This window comes from Pseudophryne corroboree (genome assembly GCF_028390025.1).
Source record: "Pseudophryne corroboree isolate aPseCor3 chromosome 3 unlocalized genomic scaffold, aPseCor3.hap2 SUPER_3_unloc_1, whole genome shotgun sequence".
In the NCBI taxonomy this organism is placed as follows: Eukaryota; Metazoa; Chordata; class Amphibia; order Anura; family Myobatrachidae; genus Pseudophryne; species Pseudophryne corroboree.
The window spans coordinates 6,768,455-6,789,421 of record NW_026967493.1 but is presented as its reverse complement, the minus strand read 5'-3'; the positions used below and the strand labels follow the sequence as shown (position 1 = coordinate 6,789,421).

At 49.2% G+C, this 20,967-nt stretch overlaps 1 protein-coding gene across 1 annotated transcript in view; it reads left to right on the top strand.

The window, feature by feature from the left end:
* Nucleotides 1-20,967, top strand: part of LOC134983099 (oocyte zinc finger protein XlCOF7.1-like) — a 205,837-nt gene that overhangs the window by 27,316 nt on the left and 157,554 nt on the right. Inside the window, exons 5-7 of the mRNA XM_063948802.1 lie at nt 18,612-18,800; nt 19,715-19,838; nt 19,962-20,059. Coding sequence (XP_063804872.1) covers nt 18,612-18,800; nt 19,715-19,838; nt 19,962-20,059 — 411 coding nt within the window. The remainder of the gene's footprint in view (nt 1-18,611; nt 18,801-19,714; nt 19,839-19,961; nt 20,060-20,967) is intronic.

The following is a 20,967-nucleotide window of genomic DNA, read 5'->3' as shown; positions in this document are numbered from 1 at the left end:
GAAGGTCCGACAGACCGAGTAGAATGGGCCTTAATAGCAGCAGTAGCTGGAAGACCAGCCTGCGCATAAGCTTCACCATTCTAATCCATCTGGCCAAAGTTTGCATATTCGCAGGCCAGCCACGTTTGTGAAAACCAAAAAGAGAATCTGACCTCCTAATGGAGGCAGTCCTCTCCACATATATACGGAGAGCCCGTACAACATCCAAAGACCACTCTTTGGAGGACGAACGAGGAGAGATAAAGGCTGGAACCACAATCTCTTTGTTAAAGTGGAACGAGGACACCACCTTAGGTAGATTACCAGGGCAAGTTCGAAGAACTGCACGGTCACGGTGAAAAATCAGAAAGGGTAAACGACAGGACAAAGCGCCTAGGTCTGACACCCTCTTAGTGGAGGCAATAGCCAGCAGAAACACAACCTTAAGGGTAAGACATTTAAGGTCCACCGTCTCAAGAGGTTCAAATGGAGACTCTTGTAGGGCATCGAGAACAACAGACAGATCCCATGGAGCAAGAAAAAAAAGTAATTTTGTTTCCCCCAGCACCCTGAATGATAACAGTAACCAGATTTAAATCCCACACAATATTAGAATTCAGAGATCTCGGTTACATATATTTGCGCAAATGTGTGAATAAGCCACAAAGCCTCATCAAGGCGTCTAGTGTATGTTTGGGGTCCCTAGCGCTATATCTAGGTGCAGGGTGTGGTACCCCAAAGCACCAGCATAAGCCAGAAAGCCCAGGGCAGCATACCAGTGAATAAACTATAGTGCTAATAAATTAGTGTTAGGAAGCCAAAGCTATAAAGGTGATACAAAAGTGAGATGTGATTAAAATGGAGAAAATAGGATTTTAAGACATACTGGTAAATCCTGTTCCCTTAGTCCGTAGAGGGTGCTGGAGACACCATTAGAACCGTGGGGTATAGACGGGATCCGCAGGAGACATGGACCCTATAAGACTTTGAAAGGGTGTGAACTGGCTCCTCCCTCTATGCCCCTCCTCCAGACTCCAGTTATAGGAACTGTGCCCAGGGAGACGGACATTTTGAGGAAAGGATTTATTGTTAAACTAAGGTGAGATTCATACCAGCTCACACCTCAACCATGCCGCAGAACATGGCATTCAACAGAACACAAGCCAACGGCATGAATAATAGCAGCAACAGGCTGACAATAAACATAACACAACATATGTGTAACCATAACTAATAACTGCAGATACAGTACGCATCGGGACGGGGGCCCAGCATCCTCTACGGACTAAGAGAAAAGGATTTACCTGTAGGTATTAAAATCCTATTTCTCTAACGTCCTAAGTGGATGCTGGGGACTCCGTAAGGACCATGGGGAATAGCGGCTCCGCAGGAGACTGGGCACATCTAAAGAAAGCTTTAGGACTAACTGGTGTGCACTGGCTCCTCCCCCTATGACCCTCCTCCAAGCCTCAGTTAGATTTCTGTGCCCGACGAGAAGGGTGCACACTAGGGGCTCTCCTGAGCTTCTTAGTGAAAGTTTTAGTTTAGGTTTGTTATTTTCAGTGAGACCTGCTGGCAACAGGCTCACTGCATCGAGGGACTAAGGGGAGAAGAAGCGAACTCACCTGCGTGCAGAGTGGATTGGGCTTCTTGGCTACTGGACATTAGCTCCAGAGGGACGATCACAGGTTCAGCCTGGATGGGTCCCGGAGCCGCGCCGCCGGCCCCCTTACAGAGCCAGAAGAGCGAAGAGGTCCGGAAAAATCGGCGGCAGAAGACGTTCCTGTCTTCAATAAGGTAGCGCACAGCACTGCAGCTGTGCGCCATTGCTCTCAGCACACTTCATACTCCGGTCACTGAGGGTGCAGGGCGCTGGGGGGGGCGCCCTGAGACGCAATAAAACACGATAAAAATACCTTACATGGCAAAAAATACATCACATATAGCTCCTGGGCTATATGGATGCATTTAACCCCTGCCAGAATATACAGAAAAACGGGTGATAAGGCCGCCGAAAAGGGGGCGGAGCCTATCTCCTCAGCACACTGGCGCCATTTTCCCTCACAGCTCAGTTGGAGGGAAGCTCCCTGGCTCTTCCCTGCAGTCACTACACTACAGAAAGGGTTAAAAAAGAGAGGGGGGCACTAATTAGGCGCAGTATTAAAACATACAGCAGCTATAAGGGGAAAAACACTTATATAAGGTTATCCCTGTATATATATATAGCGCTCTGGTGTGTGCTGGCATACTCTCCCTCTGTCTCCCCAAAGGGCTAGTGGGGTCCTGTCCTCTATCAGAGCATTCCCTGTGTGTGTGCTGTGTGTCGGTACGTTTGTGTCGACATGTATGAGGAGAAAAATGATGTGGAGACGGAGCAGAGTGTCTGTAACAGTGATGTCACCACCTAGGGGGTCGACACCTGAGTGGATGTACTGTTGAAAATTACGTGACAGTGTCAGCTCTGTATAAAAAAACAGTGGTTGACATGAGACAGCCGGCTACTCAGCTTGTGCCTGTCCAGACGTCTCATAGGCCGTCAGGGGCTCTAAAGCGCCCGTTACCTCAGATGGCAGATACAGACGCCGACACGGATACTGACTCCTGTGTCGACGGTGAAGAGACAACCGTGATTTCCAGTAGGGCCACACGTTACATGATTGAGACAATGGAAAATGTTTTATACATTTCTGATAATACGAGTACCACCAAAAAGGGGTATTATGTTCGGTGAGGGAAAAACTACCTGTAGTTTTCCTGAATCTGAGAAATAAAATGAGGTGTGTGATGATACGTGGGTTTCCCCCCCGATAACAATTGATAATTTCTTAAAAAGTATTGGCTGTATACCCTTTCCCGCCAGAGGTTAGGGTGCGTTGGGAAACACCCCCTAGGGGGGATAAGGCGCTCACACGCTTGTAAGAACAAGGGCTCTACCCTCTCATGAGATGGCCGCCCTTAAGGATCCTGCTGATAGAAAGCAGGAGGGTATCCACAAATGTATTCACACACATACTGGTGTTATACTGCGACCAGCAATCGCCTCAGCCTGGAGGTGCAGTGCTGGGTTGGCATGGTCGGATTCCCTGACTGGAAATATTGATATCCTAGATAAGGATAGTATATTATTGCCTATAGAGCATTTAAAAGATGCATTTCTATATATGCATGATGCACAGCGGAATATTTGCCGACTGGCATCAAGTATAAGTGCGTTGTCCAATTCTACCGGTAAAATGGTCAGGTGATGCAGATTCCAAACGGCATTTGGAAGTATTGCCTTTGAAAGGGGACATTTGGGGTCGGTCTTTTAGACCTGGTGGCCACGGCAACAACTGGGAAATCCACGTTTGTACCCCAGGTCGCCTCTCAAAATAAGACGCCGTATTATCAGGCGCAGTCCTTTGTTGGCAAGCGGACAAAAGGTTCCTCTTTTCTGCTCGTGACAGAGGGAGAGGAAAAAGGCTGAAGAGATTACCCAGTTCCCAGGAACAGAAATCCTTTCCCGCCTCTGCAAAAGCCCTCAGTATGACGCTAGGGCCTTACAAGCTCAGGCACGGCGGGGGCCCGTTCTCAATGAATTTCAGTGCGCAGTGGGCTCACTCGCAAGTAGACCCCTGGATCCTTCAGGTAATATCTCAAGGGTACATATTGAAATTCGAGACGTCTCCCCCTCGCCGTTTCCAAAAGTCGGCTTTATTGACGTCTCCCTCTGACAGGGAGGCAGTTTTGGAAGCCATTCATCCAGCAGGTGATAATCAAGGTACCCCTCCTGCAACAGGGAACGGGGTATTGTTCCACACTATTGTGGTACCGAAGCCAGACGGCCCGGTGAGACCGATTCTAAATCTAAAATCTTTGAACACTTACATACAGAGGTTCAAATTCAAGATTGAGTCACTCAGAGCAGTGATTGCGAACCTGGAAGAAGGGGACTACATGATGTCTTGGGACATCAAGGATGCTTACCTTCATGTCAAAGTTTACCCTTCTCACCAAGGATACCTCAGGTTATGGTACAGAACTGTCACTATCAGTTCAGACGCTGCCGTAGGGATGGTCCACGGCACCCCGGGTCTTTACCAAGGTAATGGCCGAAATGATATCCCTTCGAAGGAAGGGAATTTTAGTTATCCCTTACTTGGACGATTCCCTGATAAGGGTAAGATCCAGGGAACAGTTGGAAGTCGGTGTAGCACTATCTCAGGTAGTGTTGCGGCAGCACGATTGGATTCTCAATATTCCAAAATCGCAGCTGGTTCCGACGACTTGTCTTCTGTTTCCTAGGGATGTTCCTGGACACAGTCCAGAAAAAAAGGTGTTTCTCCCGGAAGAGAAAGCTAGGGAGTTATCCGAGCTAGTCAGGAACCTCCTAAAACCGAACCAAGTCTCAGTGCATCAATGCACAAGGGTTCTGGGTAAAAAATGGTGGCTTCCTACGAAGCAATCCCATTCGTTAGATTCCACGCAAGAACTTTCCAGTGGAACCTACTGGACAAATGGTCCGGGTCGCATTTTCAGATGCATCAGCGGATAACCCTGTCACCAAGGACAAGGGTATCCATCATGTGGTGGTTGCAGAGTGCTCATCTTCTTGAGGGCCGCAGATTCGGCATTCAGGACTGGGTCCTGGTGACCACGGATGCCAGCCTGCGAGGCTGGGGAGCAGTCACACAGGGAAGGAATATCCAGGGCTTAGGGTCAAGCCTGGATACATCACTTCACATAAATATCCTGAAGCTAAGGGCCATTTACAATGCTCTAAGCTTAGCAAGACCTCTGCTTCAAGGTCAGCCGGTGTTGATCCAGTCGGACAACATCATGGCAGTCACCCACGTAAACAGACAGGGTGGCACAAGAAGCAGGAGGGCAATGGCAGAAGCTGCAGGGATTCTTCGCTGGGCGGAAAATCATGTGATAGCACTGTCAACAGTATTCATTCCGGGAGTGGACAACTGGGAAGCAGACTTCCTCAGCACGACCTCCACCCGGGAGAGTGGGGACTTCACCCAGAAGTCGTCCACATGATTAAAAAACTCGACAGGTATTGCGCCAGGTCAAGAGACCCTCAGGCAATAGTTGTAGACGCTCTGTTAACACCGTGGGTGTACCAGTCAGTGTATGTGTTCCCTCCTCTGCCTCTCATACCCAAGGTACTGAGATTGATAAGATGGAGAGGAGAAAGCACTATATTCGTGGCTCCGGATTGGCCAAGAAGGACTTGGTAACCGGAACTTCAAGAGATGCTCACGGAGGATCCGTGGCCTCTACCTCTAAGAAGGGACCTGCTCCAGCAAGGACCCTGTCTGTTCCAAGACTTACCGCGGCTGCGTTTGACGGCATGGCGGTTGAACGCCGGATCCTGAAGGAAAAAAGGCTTTCCGGATGAAGTCATCCCTATCCTGATCAAAGCCAGGAAGGATGTAACCGCAAAAACATTATCACCGCAATTGGCGAAAATATGTTGCGTGGTGCGAGGCCAGTAAGGCCCGACGGAGGAAATGCAACTGGGTCGATTCCTACATTTCCTGCAAACAGGAGTGTCTATGGGCCTGAAATTGGGGTCCATAAAGGTTCAAATTTGCGGCCCTGTCAATTTTCTTCCAAAAAGAACTAGCTTCAGTCCCTGAAGTTCAGACGTTTGTAAAAGGGGTACTGCATATACAGCCTCCTTTTGTGCCTCCAGTGGCACTTTGGGATCTCAATGTAGTTTTGGGTTCCAAAAAGTCACATTGGTTTGAACCACTTAAATCTGTGGAGTTAAAATATCTCACATGGAAAGTGGTCATGCTGTTGGCCCTGGCCTGGGCCAGGCGCGTGTCAGAATTGGCGGCTTTATCCTGAAAAAGCCCTTATCTGATTTTCCATTCGGACAGGGCGGAATTGAGGACTCGTCCTCAGTTTCTCCCCAAGGTGGTTTCAGCGTCTCACCTGAACCAACCTATTGGTGGTGCCTGCGGCTACTAGGGACTTGGAGGCCTCCAAGTTGCTAGACGTTGTCAGTGCCCTGAAAATATATGTTTCCAGGACGGCTGGAGTCAGGAAATCTGACTCGCTGTTTATCCTGTGTGCACCCAACAAGCTGGGTGCTCCTGCTTCTAAGCAGACTATTGCTCGTTGGATTTGTAGTACAATTCAGCTTGCACATTCTGTGGCAGGCCTGCCACAGCCAAAAATCTGTAAATGCCCACTCCACAAGGAAGGTGGGCTCATCTTGGGCGGCTGCCCGAGGGGTCTCGGCTTTACAACTTTGCCGAGCAGCTACTTGGTCAGGAGCAAATACGTTTGTAAAATTCTACAAAATTAATATCCTGGCTGAGGAGGACCTGGAGTTCTCTCATTTGGTGCTGCAGAGTCATCCGCACTCTCCCGCCCGTTTGGGAGCTTTGGTATAATCCCCATGGTCCTTACGGAGTCCCCAGCATCCACTTAGGACGTTAGAGAAAATAAGAATTTACTTACCGATAATTCTATTTCTCATAGTCCGTAGTGGATGCTGGGCGCCCATCCCAAGTGCGGATTGTCTGCAATACTTGTACATAGTTATTGTTACAAAAATCGGGTTATTATTGTTGTGAGCCATCTTTCAGAGGCTCCTCTGTTATCATGCTGTTAACTGGGTTCAGATCACAGGTTATACGGTGTGATTGGTGTGGCTGGTATGAGTCTTACCCGGGATTCAAAATCCTTCCTTATTGTGTACGCTCGTCCGGGCAGAGTATCCTAACTGAGGCTTGGAGGAGGGTCATAGGGGGAGGAGCCAGTGCACACCAGTTAGTCCTAAAGCTTTCTTTAGATGTGCCCAGTCTCCTGCGGAGCCGCTATTCCCCATGGTCCTTACGGAGTCCCCAGCATCCACTACGGACTATGAGAAATAGAATTATCGGTAAGTAAATTCTTATTTTTCTCATACGTCCTAGAGGATGCTGGGGACACCATTAGAACCATGGGGTTATACCAAAGCTCTAGAACGGACGGGAGAGTGCGGACGACTCTGCAGCACCGATTGACCGAACTTAAGGTCTTCATCGGCCAAGGTGTCAAACTTATAGAACTTTGCAAAATTGTTTGACCCCGACCAAGTAGCTGCTCGGCCAAATTGCAATGCCGAGACCCCCCGGGCAGCCGCCCAGGACGAGCCCACCTTTCTAGTAGAATGGGCCATCACCGATTCCGGTAACGGCAATCCAGCCGTGGAATGAGCATGCTGAATCGTGTTACAGATCCAGCGTGCAATGGTCTGCTTGGAAGCAGGACACCCAACCTTGTTGGGAGCATACAGGACAAACAGAGCCTCAGTTTTCCTAATCTGAGCCGTTCTGGCGACATAAATCTTCAAAGCTCTGACCACATCCAGAGATTTCGACTCAGCGAAGGCGTCAGTAGCCACAGGTACCACAATAGGTTGGTTTATATGGAAAGAGGAAACCACCTTCGGTAAAAATTGCTGACGTGTCCTCAATTCAGCCCTATCTTCATGGAAGATCAAATAAGGGCTCATGTGAGACAAGGCCGCTAACTCAGACACCCGCCTTGCAGATGCCAAGGCCAACAGGATGACCACTTTCCAAGTGAGGAATTTCAACTCCAGCTTCGTAAAGGTTCAAACCAATGTGATTGATGGAACTGCAACACCACATTAAGATCCCATGGTGCCACTGGAGGCACAAACGGAGGTTGGATGTGCAACACACCTTTCACGAAAGTCTGAACTTCTGGAAGGGAGGCCAATTGTTTCTGAAAGAAAACCGATAAGGCTGAAATCTGTACCTTAATTGAGCCCAATTTTAGGCCCGCATCCACACCTGCTTGTAGAAAATGGAGAAAACGTCCTAAGCGAAACTCTTCTGTAGGAGCCCCCTTGGATTCACACCAAGAAACATATTTTCTCCAAACATGGTGGTAATGTTTAGACGTTACCCTTTTTCTGGCCTGAATAAGTGTGGGAATACCCTTACGGGCTAGGATTTTGCGCTCAACCGTCATGCCGTCAAATGCAGCCGCGGTAAATCCTGATACACGCACGGCCCCTGTTGTAACAGGTCCTCACGCAGAGGAAGAGGCAAGGGATCTCCTATGAGTAATTCCTGAAGATCTGGATACCAGGCCCTCCTTGGCCAGTCTGGGACAATGAGGATCGCCCGGATCTTTGTTCTTCTTATGATCTTTAGAACTTTTGGAATGAGAGGAAGTGGAGGGAATACATACACCGACTGAAACACCCACGGTGTCACCAGTGCATCCACTGCTATGGCTTGAGGGTCCCTTGACCTGGAAAAATATCTCTGAAGCTTCTTGTTGAGACGAGATGCCACCATGTCTATTTGAGGAACTCCCCAACGACTTGTCACCTCTGCGAAGATTTCTTGGTGGAGGCCCCACTCTCCTTGATGGAGATCGTGTCTGCTGAGGAAGTCTGCTTCCCAGTTGTCCACTCCTGTAATGAATACCGCTGACAGAGCGCTTGTATGTTTCTCTGACGTCCTAGTGGATGCTGGGGACTCCATAAGGTCCATGGGGAATAGACGGCTCCGCAGGAGACTGGGCACATCTAAGAAAGATTTAGGACTATCTGGTGTGCACTGGCTCCTCCCCCTATGACCCTCCTCCAAGCCTCAGTTAGATTTCTGTGCCCGGCTGAGCTGGATGCACACTAGGGGCTCTCCTGAGCTCCTAGAAGAAAGTATAGTTTAGGTTTTTTATTTTCAGTGAGACCTGCTGGCAACAGGCTCACTGCAACGAGGGACTAAGGGGAGAAGAAGCGAACCTACCTAAGTGGTGGTAGCTTGGGCTTCTTAGGCTACTGGACACCATTAGCTCCAGAGGGATCGAACACAGGACCCGACCTCGTCGTCCGTTCCCGGAGCCGCGCCGCCGTCCCCCTTACAGAGCCAGAAACAAGAAGGTGGTCCGTAAAATCGGCGGCTGAAGACTTCTGTCTTCTCCAAGGTAGCGCACAGCACTGCAGCTGTGCGCCATTGCTCCTCATGCACACCACACACTGCGGTCACTGATGGGTGCAGGGCGCTGGGGGGGGGGCGCCCTGAGCAGCAATAATAACACCTTGGCTGGCAAAACTAACACCATATATAGCCCCAGAGGCTATATAGGTGTATATTAACCCCTGCCAGAAACGATAAAATAGCGGGAGAAAGCCCGCCGAAAAAGGGGCGGAGCCAACTCCCTCAGCACACTGGCGCCATTATTCCCTCACAGCTTCGCTGGAAGGAAGCTCCCTGGCTCTCCCCTGCAGTCCTGCACTACAGAAAGGCTAAAAAAGAGAGGGGGGGGGCACAATTTAGGCGCAGTATATATATATTATAGGCAGCTATAGGGGAAAACACTCTGTATAGTGATATCCCTGTGTTATATAGCGCCCTGGTGTGTGCTGGCATACTCTGCCTCTGTCTCCCCAAAGGGCTTTGTGGGGTCCTGTCCTCTGTAAGAGCATTCCCTGTGTGTCTGCTGTGTGTCGGTACTGCTGTGTCGACATGTATGATGAGGATAATGATGTGGAGGCGGAGCAAATGCCTGTGAATGTGATGTCACCCCCTGCGGGGTCGACACCAGTGTGGATGGACTTATGGAAGGAATTACGTGACAGTGTCAGCTCCTTACATAAAAGGTTTGACGACATAGGACAGCCGGCTACTCAGCTTGTGCCTGTCCAAGCGTCTCAAATGTCATCAGGGGCTATAAAACGCCCGCTACCTCAGATGACAGATACAGATGTCGACACGGATACCGACTCCAGTGTCGACGATGATGAGACGAGTGTACCCTCCAATAGATCCACCCGTTATATGATTGAGGCTATGAAAAATGTTTTACACATTTCTGATGATACCCCAGGTACCACAAAAAAGGGTATTATGTTTGGTGAGAAAAAACTACCAGTAGTTTTTCCTGCATCTGACGAATTAAATGAGGTGTGTGAGGAAGCGTGGACTTCCCAGATAAGAAATTGATCATTTCTAAACGGTTAATGGCTGCGTACCCTTTCCCGCCAGAGGATAGGTCACGCTGGGAAACACCCCCTAGGGTAGATAAAGCATTGACACGCTTATCAAAGAAGGTGGCACTACCGTCTCCGGATACGGCCGCCCTAAAAGAACCTGCTGATAGAAAGCAGGAAAGTACCCTAAAAGCTATATACACACACACTGGCATTATATTGAGACCCGCTATTGCATCAGCTTGGATGTGCAGTGCTGCTGCTGCGTGGTCAGACTCCCTGTCGGAAAACATTGATACCATGGATAGGGACAATATTTTGCTTACGATTGACCATATAAAAGACGCGGTCTTATACATGCGTGATGCACAGAGGGATATTTGCCGGCTGGCATAAAAAATAAGCGCTATGTCCATTGCCGCCAGACTGGGGTTATGGACTAGGCAATGGTCAGGTGATGCCGACTCCAAGCGGCACATGGAAGTTTTACCCTATAAAGGGGTGGAACTTTTTGGGGAAGGTCTTTCAGACCTCGTTTCCACAGCTACTGCTGGGAAATCGACTTTTTTGCCACAGGCTACCCCACAGCAAAAGAAAGCACCGTATTATCAGGTACAGTCCTTTGGGCCCCAGAAAAATAAGCGGGTTAGAGGCTCATCCTTTCTGCCGAGGGGCAGAGGAAGGGGGAAAAAGCTGCAGCACATAGCTAGTTCCCAGTAGCAGAAGTCCTCCCCTGCGTCCGGTAAGTCCACAGCATGACGCTGGGGCTGCTCAGGCGGAATCGGGAACGGTGGGGGCACGTCTCAGGTTTTTCAGCGCACAGTGGGCTCTCTCACAAGTGGATCCCTGGGTCCTTCAAGTAGTATCTCAGGGGTACAGGCTGGAATTCGAGACGTCTCCCCCCCGCCGTTTCCTAAAATCTGCCTTGCCGGCAACTCCCTCTGCCAGGGAGGCAGTGTTGGTGGCTATTCAAAAACTGTATTCACAGAAAGTGATCGTCAAGGTACCCCTCCTTCAGCAAGGAAAGGGTTACTACTCCACAATGTTTGTGGTACCGAAACCGGACGGTTCGGTGAGACCCATCTTAAATTTAAAAACCTTGAACACTTATATCAAAAGGTTCAAGTTCAAGATGGAATCGCTCAGGGCGGTTATTGCGAGCCTGGAGGAGGGGGATTACATGGTATCCCTGGACATCAAGGATGCGTACCTGCATGTCCCCATTTACCCTCCGCACCAGGAGTACCTCAGATTTGTGGTACAGGACTGTCACTATCAGTTCCAGACGCTGCCGTTCGGGTTATCCACGGCACCGAGGGTCTTTACCAAGGTAATGGCCGAAATTATGATACTCCTTCGCAAGAAGGGAGTTTTGATTATCCCGTACTTGGACGATCTCCTGATAAAGGCGAGGTCCAAAGAACAGTTGATAGTGGGGGTGGCACTTTCTCAGGAAGTGCTACAACAGCACGGCTGGATTCTAAACATTCCAAAGTCACAGCTGGTCCCGACGACACGTCTTCTGTTCCTGGGAATGATTCTGGACACAGACCAGAAAAGAGTGTTTCTTCCACTGGAAAAAGCCGAGGAATTGTCATCTCTGGTCAGAGACATCCTAAAAACCAGGAAAAGTGTCGGTACATCAATGCACACGAGTCCTGGGAAAAATGGTAGCTTCGTACGAAGCAATTCCATTCGGAAGGTTCCACGCAAGGACGTTCCAGTGGGACCTGTTGGACAAATGGTCCGGGTCCCATCTCCAGATGCAACAGCGGATAACCCTATCGGCCAGAACCAGGGTGTCGCTGCTGTGGTGGCTGCAGAGGGCTCATCTACTAGAGGGCCGCAGATTCGGAATACAGGACTGGGTCCTGGTGACCACGGATGCCAGCCTTCGGGGCTGGGGGGGCAGTCACAAAGGGAAGAAATTTCCAAGGACTCTGGTCAAATCAGGAGATTTCTCTTCACATAAATATCCTGGAGCTAAGGGCCATTTACAATGCCCTAAGCTAGGCAAGACCCCTGCTTCAAAACCAGCCGGTACTGATCCAGTCAGACAACATCACGGCGGTCGCCCATGTAAACAGACAGGGCGGCACGAGAAGCAGGATGGCGATGGCAGAAGCCACAAGGATTCTCAGATGGGCAGAGAATCATATGTTAGCACTGACGGCAGTGTTCATTCCGGGAGTGGACAACTGGGAAGCAGACTTCCTCAGCAGGCACGACCTCCACCCGGGAGAATGGGGACTTCATCCAGAAGTCTTCCAAATGCTGGTCAACCGGTGGGAAAAACCACAGGTAGACATGATGGTGTCCCGCCTCAACAAGAAGTTGAAAAGATATTGCGCCCGGTCAAGAGACCCTCAGGCGATAGCGGTGGACGCTCTAGTGACACCATGGGTGTACCAGTCGGTTTATGTGTTTCCTCCTCTACCTCTCATACCCAAGGTACTGAGAATAATAAGAAGGCGAGGAGTGAAAACCATACTCGTGGTTCCGGATTGGCCAAGAAGAGCTTGGTACCCGGAACTTCAAGAGATGCTTACAGAGGACCCTTGGCCTCTGCCGCTCAGACAAGACCTGCTGCAGCAGGGACCCTGTCTGTTCCAAGACTTACCGCGGCTGCGTTTGACGGCATGGTGGTTGAACACCGGATCCTGAAGGAAAAGGGTATTCCGGAGGAAGTCATCCCTACCCTGATCAAAGCCAGGAAGGATGTCACCGCAAGACATTATCACCGCATTTGGCGAAAATATGTTGCTTGATGTGAGGCCATGAAGGCCCCGACGGAGGAATTTCAACTGGGTCGATTCCTGCATTTCCTGCAAGCAGGGGTGACGTTGGGCCTCAAATTGGGTTCCATAAAGGTCCAGATTTCGGCTCTGTCGATTTTCTTCCAAAAAGAACTGGCTTCACTACCCGAAGTTCAGACTTTTGTCAAAGGAGTACTGCATATTCAGCCTCCTTTTGTGCCCCCAGTGGCACCTTGGGATCTCAATGTGGTTTTGGCATTCCTGAAATCACATTGGTTCGAACCACTTAAGACTGTGGATTTAAAATATCTCACGTGGAAAGTGGTTATGCTGTTGGCCTTGGCGTCGGCCAGGCGGGTTTCAGAATTGGCGGCTTTGTCTTGTAAAAGCCCTTATCTGATTTTCCATATGGATAGGGCAGAATTGAGGACTCGTCCTCAGTTTCTCCCAAAGGTGGTCTCAGCTTTTCACTTGAACCAACCTATTGTGGTGCCTGCGGCTACTAGGGACTTGGAGGATTCCAAGTTGCTGGACGTAGTCAGGGCCCTAAAAATGTATATTTCCAGGACGGCTGGAGTCAGAAAGACTGACTCGCTGTTTATCCTGTATGCACCCGCTAAGCTGGGTGCTCCTGCTTCTAAGCAGTCTATTGCGCGCTGGATTTGTAGCACTATTCAGCTGGCGCATTCTGCGGTAGGCTTACCGCAGCCTAAATCTGTAAAAGCCTATTCCACACGGAAGGTGGGCTCATCTTGGGCGGCTGCCCGAGGGATCTCGGCTTTACAACTTTGCCGAGCAGCTACTTGGTCGGGGGCAAACACGTTTGCAAAATTCTACAAATTTGATACCCTGGCTGAGGAGGACCTGGAATTCTCTCATTCGGTGCTGCAGAGTCATCCGCACTCTCCCGCCCGTTTGGGAGCTTTGGTATAATCCCCATGGTCCTTACGGAGTCCCCAGCATCCACTAGGACGTCAGAGAAAATAAGAATTTACTCACCGGTAATTCTATTTCTCGTAGTCCGTAGTGGATGCTGGGCGCCCATCCCAAGTGCGGATTGTCTGCAATACCTGTACATAGTTATTGTTACAAAAATCGGGTTTTGTTGTGAGCCATCTCTTCAGAGGCTCCATTTGTTATCATACTGTTAACCGGGGTTCCTATCACGTGTTATATGGTGTGATTGGTGTGGCTGGTATGAGTCCTACCCGGGATTCAAAAATCCTTCCTTATTGTGTCAGCTCTTCCGGGCACAGTTCCTAACTGAGGCTTGGAGATGGGTCATAGGGGGAGGAGCCAGTGCACGCCAGATAGTCCTAAATCTTTCTTAGATGTGCCCAGTCTCCTGCGGAGCCGTCTATTCCCCATGGTCCTTACGGAGTCCCCAGCATCCACTACGGACTACGAGAAATAGAATTACCGGTGAGTAAATTCTTATTTTTTCCGCCCAGTGGAAAATCCTTGTGGCTTCTGCCGTCGCCGCTCTACTTTTCGTTCCGCCCTGCCTGTTTATGTACGATACTGCTGTTACATTGTCCGACTGGATCAGTACAGGCAGATCTCAAAGAAGATGTTTCGCATGCAGAAGGTCGTTGTAAATGGACCTTAACTCCAGAACATTTATGTGTAGACAAGTTTCCTGACTTGACCATCTTCCTTGGAAGTTTTCTCACATTGTGACTGCCCCCCAGCCTCAGAGGCTTGCATCCGTGGTCACTAGAATCCAGTCCTGTATCCTGAACCTGCACCCCTCTAGGAGCTGAGAGCTGTGCAGCCACCACAGGAGTGATACCCTGGTCTTGGAAGACAGGATTATCCTCTTGTGCATGTGTAGATGGGACCCGGACCACTTGTCCAACAGGTCCCACTGGAACACTCTGGCATGGAACTTGCCAAACTGAATGGCCTTGTAGGCCGCAACCATCTTCCCCAGCAACCAAATGCATTGATGGATTGACACTCTTGCTGGTTTCAGAATTTGTTTGACCAGACTCTAAAGTTCCAGAGCCTTTTCCACGGGAAGAAAGACTGTCTGTCTGTAGTTCTGTGTCCAATATAATTTCCAAAAATGACAACCGCGTCGTCGGAATCAACTGTGATTTTGGCAAGTTTGGGAGCCAACCATGTTGTTGAAGAACTGTCATGGAGAGTGCAACGTTTTGCACCAACTCGTCCCTGGATCTCGCCTTTATTAGGAGATCGTCCAAGTATGGGATAATTGTGACTCCTTGCTTGCGAAGGAGAACCATCATCTCCTCCATCACTTTGGTGAAAATCCTCGGAGCCGTGGATAGACCAAATGGCAACGTTTGAAATTGGTAATGACAATTCTGAATTGCAAATCTCAGGTAAGCCTGATGCGGAGGATAAATGGGAACATGCAAGTAGGCATCTTTTATGTCCACCGACACCATAAAATCCCCTTCCTCCAGACTGGAGACCACTGCTCGGAGAGACTCCATCTTGAATTTGAATCTCCTTAGGTAGAAATTCAGGGATTTCAGGTTTCGGATTGGTCTGACCGAGGCGTCAGGCTTCGGGCCCACAAACAGGCTTGAATAAAAACCTTTGCCCCGTTGTGACTGGGGAACCTTGACGATAACTTGATTTTGACACCTATTGTGTCGCAAACTACCTCCCTGTCGTGAAGAGAAGCTGGTAAGGCCGATTTGAAAAAACGGCGAGGGGGGACGTCTTGGAAGTCCAGCTTGTACCCTTGGGATACTATTTGTAAAATCCAAGGGTCTAGGTTCGAACGAACCCAAAACTGACTGAAGAGTTTTAGACGGGCCCCCACCGGTGCGGACTCCCACATAGGAGCCCCAATGGCATGCGGTGTAATTGGCAGAAGCCTGGGAGGACTTCTGCTCCTGGGAGCCTGACGAGGCTGGAGATCGTTTACCTCTTCCCCTTCCTCTAGTAGCAAGGAAGGAAGAATCTCGGCCCTTTCTGAATTTATTGGGCCGAAAGGACTGCATCTGATAATGGTGCGTTTTCTTTTGTTGTGGAGGAATATAAGGTAAAAAGGATGACTTACCCGCAGTAGCCGTAGACACCAAATCATCAAGGCCGTCTCCAAATAAGGCCTTAACTTTATATGGCAGAGATTCCATACTTTTCTTGGAGTCAGCATCAGCATTCCATTGGTGAATCCACAATGCACGCCTAGCTGAGACAGTCATGGCATTGGCCATTGATCCCAAAAGACCAATATCTCTCGCAGCTTCCTTAAGGTATGCTGTAGCGTCCTTGATATAACCCAGTGTCAAGAGGATGTTATCCCTGTCTAGGGTATCTATATCGCATGACAAGTTATCTGCCCACTTTTCGATAGCACTACTTACCCACGCAGATGCAATGACAGGTCGGAGTAGTGTACCCGTGGTCACATAAATGGACTTCAACGTAGTTTCTTGTTTACGATCCGCAGGATCCTTAAGGGCCGCCGTGTCAGGTGACGGGAGAGCCACCTTTTTAGACAAACGAGACAAGGCCTTGTCCACAGTGAGGGGTGACTCCCACTTTTCTCTATCCGTGGAGGGAAACGGTTAAGCTGCCATAATTCATTTGGGACTCTGAAACTTTATGTCAGGACCTTCCCAAACTTTATCAAATAGCGTGTTCAGTTCATGAGAGGGAGGAAACGTTATCTTAGGTTTCCTTTCTTTATACATATAGGCCTTTTTCCAGGGATAGCTGGGTCCTCAGTGATATGTAATACATCTTTAACCGCCACAATCATGTACTGAATGCTTTTTGCCAATTTTGGGTCTAACCTGGAATCGCTATAGTCGACACTAGAATCGGTGTCCGTGTCGGTATCCGTGTCAGCCAACTGGGCCAACGTACGTTTTTGTGACTCAGAGGGGACCTGACTTTGGAATAACATATCTTCCACAGATTTCTTCCATGCCTGTGTCTGCGACTCAGACTTATCTAGCCTCTTACTAATAAGAGCCACATTAGCATTCAAGGCGTTCAACACATTTACCCAATCAGGTGTCGACGGTGCCAACAGGGTCACCCCCGCAGCCGTCTGTGTCCCTAATACAGCCTCCTCTTGGAAAGAGCCTTCAGCCTCAGACATGTCAACACTCGTGCACCAAACACCCACAGACACACCAGGCTTATAGGGGACAGACCCACAGTAAAGTCTGTCAGATAGACACAGAGGGAGTTTGCCAGCTCACAACCCAGCGCCTAATCACCGGTTCTGAAACACTAAAGAATGCCCCAGACCTGTAGCGCTTTATATTAAATATATATTGCACCAATATTTATGTGCCCCCCTTCCGTTTTGCACCCTGATACTTATGCAGAAGTGTGAGGAAGGACCAGCGTCTCTGCAGCCTGTTTAGAGTAAAAAGGCGCTGAGCTGTGAGGAACGAAGCCCCTCCCCCTTAATGGCGTGCTTCAGTCCCGCTTTTTTGAACTATATATTTACACTGGCGGGGGTTAGGACAGTGCCTAGCCACTTATGTCCCCTCTTGCCAGTTTATTTTGAGGCTTTTCTGCTGCTCTGTGTGTGGGAACATGGCGCGCAGCGTGCGATCGCTGTGCGGTACCTCAGAATGCCGTCACTGAAGTCTTCTTGATCTTCCTCTACTCACCTGTCTTCTGACTTCTGGCTCTGTAAGGGGGGTGATGGCCGGCTCTGGGAGCGAGCATCTAGGCGTACCTAGCGATCAAACCCTCAGGAACTAATGGTGTCCTGTAGCCAGAAGCAGAGCGTTTGAACTCACTGGAAGTAGGTCATACTTCTCTCCCCTTAGTCCCACGAAGCAGGGAGACTGTTGCCAGCAGTTCTCCCTAAAAATAAAAAACCTAACATAAATCTTTTTCAGAGAAACTCAGTAGAGCTCCTCAGAGTGCATCCAGTTAATTCTAAAACTGGAGTCTGGAGGAGGGGCATAGAGGGAGGAGCCAGTTCACACCATTTCAAAGTCTTAAAGTGCCCATGTCTCCCTCGGACCCCTTCCATACCCCATGGTTCTAATGGTGTCCCCAGCATCCTCTAGGATGTATGAGAAATAGTGTTAAAGAAATTAGTATGTGAAAAGTGTTAATAGTATGTGATGGTATGCCACACTAAAACCATCCAGCTCAGCCAGTCCAGAGGCACCACACCCCACACCTCTAATACCCCAATCTGGGTCTATGATTAACCAGCAAGGAGCCACAAGATAATGGCTCCTTACTTAAATATGTCTAAGCTAAGAGCTACCTACCTTGGAGCAACCCCATAGTGCTCCATATGGCATGTCAGGGCCTGCACCTCCTCCTAATGCAGGAACCTCTCTGCCTCTCACAACAGACACATATAGTGGCAGATGCTCAATTATCAAATTCTTATGCTATCTTATCCCAACAACATTCAATCAAGTTATCACCACTCCACACTGTACACTCACATTTACTCTTGTTCTCCAATACCCAACAACACTCTGACCCCAAAACTCATGTGTGACTGGATCGTATCACCCTGCTAAGCATCTTCCCACTTCTATCTGGCTGGTCCAGTGGGCAGTCCGTGGTAATCTCATGTATCAATCTCCTGTTTTCTTTTAGATGGTTTACAGGTGTAAGGCATTGTGCTATATGACGATGATGATGATTTGTACATGAATTGCAAAAATAATGCTGCACTCCCAGATAGCCCTAGGTGTGATTTCCATTCATCACTTTAAAAAGGTTGCAGAAGAGGGTTTAGGCAAGGGTTATGAGATGGACCATGGGGATCATAAAGTAGTAAAGTGGTCACATAGAGGAGCCACCTACTTGGGAGTGCTGCCTTTTATGTATTTTTTGAGACCATTCATTCATGAGTCTAAGTTTACTGCAGTATTTAGCCTTAGGTGATGGATCCATGAACCAATAATATACGTCTACTCTTGTGCCAGTTTGTTTTTCCTTTTATTACACAGGATTGCATAGTATCGAAGACCTCTGGTAAATGTGTGACACCCAGCAGCCATCCCCATGTGTCAGGAGGACTGAGCAGGACCCAGAGCCCCATCCCGGTGCCTCCACCTCACTCACTGATACATGAGAGATACAATGACCAGAAGATCCTGGAACTCACCAACAAGATCATTCAGCTGCTGACTGGAGAGGTGACTGCTGGGAATGGGGCATTATACAGTAACACCAGGGGACGTGTCTGGGTGATGACTGGAGAGGTGACTGCTGGGAATGGGACATTATACAGTAACACCAGGGGATGTGTCTGGGTGATGACTGGAGAGGTGACTGCTGGGAATGGGGCATTATACAGTAACACCAGGGGATGTGTCTGAGTGATGACTGGAGAGGTGACTGCTGGGAATGGGACATTATACAGTAACACCAGGGGATGTGTTTGGGTGATGACTGGAGAGGTGACTGCTGGGAATGGGACAGTATACAGTAACACCAGGGGATGTGTCTGGGTGATGACTGGAGAGGTGACTGCTGGGAATGGGACATTATACAGTAACACCAGGGGATGTGTCTGGGTGATGACTGGAGAGGTGACTGCTGGGAATGGGACATTATACAGTAACACCAGGGGATGTGTCTGGGTGATGACTGGAGGGGTGACTGCTGGGAATGGGGCATTGTACAGTAACACCAGGGGATGTGTTTGGAGAGGTGACTGCTGGGAATGGGACATTATACAGTAACACCACGGGATGTGTCTGGGTGATGACTGGAGAGGTGACTGCTGGGAATGGGGCATTATACAGAAACACCAGGGGATGTGACTGGAGAGGTGACTGCTGGGAATAGGGCATTATACAGTAACACACGGGGGATGTGTCTGGGTGATGACTGCAGAGGTGACTGCTGGGAATGGGACATTATACAGTAACACCGGGGGATGTGTCTGGGTGATGACTGGAGAGGTGACTGCTGGGAATGGGACATTATACAGTAACACCAGGGAATGTGTCCAGGTGATGACTGGAGAGGTGACTGCTGGGAATGGGACATTATACAGTAACACCAGATGATGTCTGGGTGATGACTATATCATTGTGTGTGTCAGGTTCCTATAAGGTGTGACGATGTCGCTGTCTATTTCTCCATGGAGGAGTGGGAGTATATAGAGGAACACAGGGGTCTGTACAAGGACGTGATGATGGAGAATCACCAACCCCTCACATCAATGGGTAAGAGGAGAATAGAATTTATTGTGAAGGACTGAGCCGTTTTCACTGCCACCTACATAAATGCGTATGCAGCACCTGATAATGACATATATGCAATGTACTCAATCACTGTGTTTTCTACAGATGTATCAGGTAACAGGAATACCCCAGAGAGAAGTCCCCGTCCTCTTTGTTCACAGGATCATACAGAGGAGAATCACAGTGTCCCACAGGAGGATCAGGTAGATTGAATTGAGATTCTCAGCGAAAAAAAAAGATACAGATGTACCTCTCTTCATCTACTGTACCATATCTCTGCTCCCCTTTTCTTCCAAACATCTTGTACAGCTTGTCTACTACAGCTTGACCCACTTACACTTCAGTGACTCCTTTGTCAACCTTTTCAAACCAGATTTCCATCCTCTTAACTCCACAAAGTCTGCACTCACTAAACTGACCAATGATCTATCTTATGGCTACGTCACTTCTCCCTGCTCATATGTTTTGGCCTTTCTGCAGCTTTCAGCGCAGTCCACCACTTTCTTCTCAGAGACTCCCTTTACCCATTAGTCCTTCACAGCACTGTCCTCTTCTTATTCACCTCCTAACTCTTTTTCACAGTCCTTCCATGTCTCTACTTTTGACTCCTGCTTCACTCTTCTCATTCTTATCTCTTGGGGTTCTTCACTGATCTGTTTTCTGCCATTCTTTCTGCAGCGGGGTACACTGTGTTCCACAAGGAATACATCGGGGTGTAGAGATGGGATCTGGATCCAGGCACCAACAGGCTAAAGCTTTAGCTGTCCCAGGATGCATTGGGGCCTCTATAACCCCGCCTCCAGGCGCTGTGATCTCAGTTTTCGAGTTGGTGCCTGCAGAGCAGGCTAGTCAACAGGGGGGCTGCGCTGGGCAGACCTAAAAAAAAAACCTTTCTAAGAAGACTCCAGGGCTCGCAGCACTGTTAGATGTCAGAGTGACATCCAGCGCTGCGATTCCATCACCTCCTAAGCGGCGTCGCATACTCCTTCGGCTCAGTTCCCGGGGGTACTTGCGGTGGAGACGCTCCGGCTCTAGGCACACGGTCGCAGATGCTCTCCTGGTTTGCGTAGCTGCTACGGGGAGGAGGTAAGAGGTTCCCCCAGCCACGACC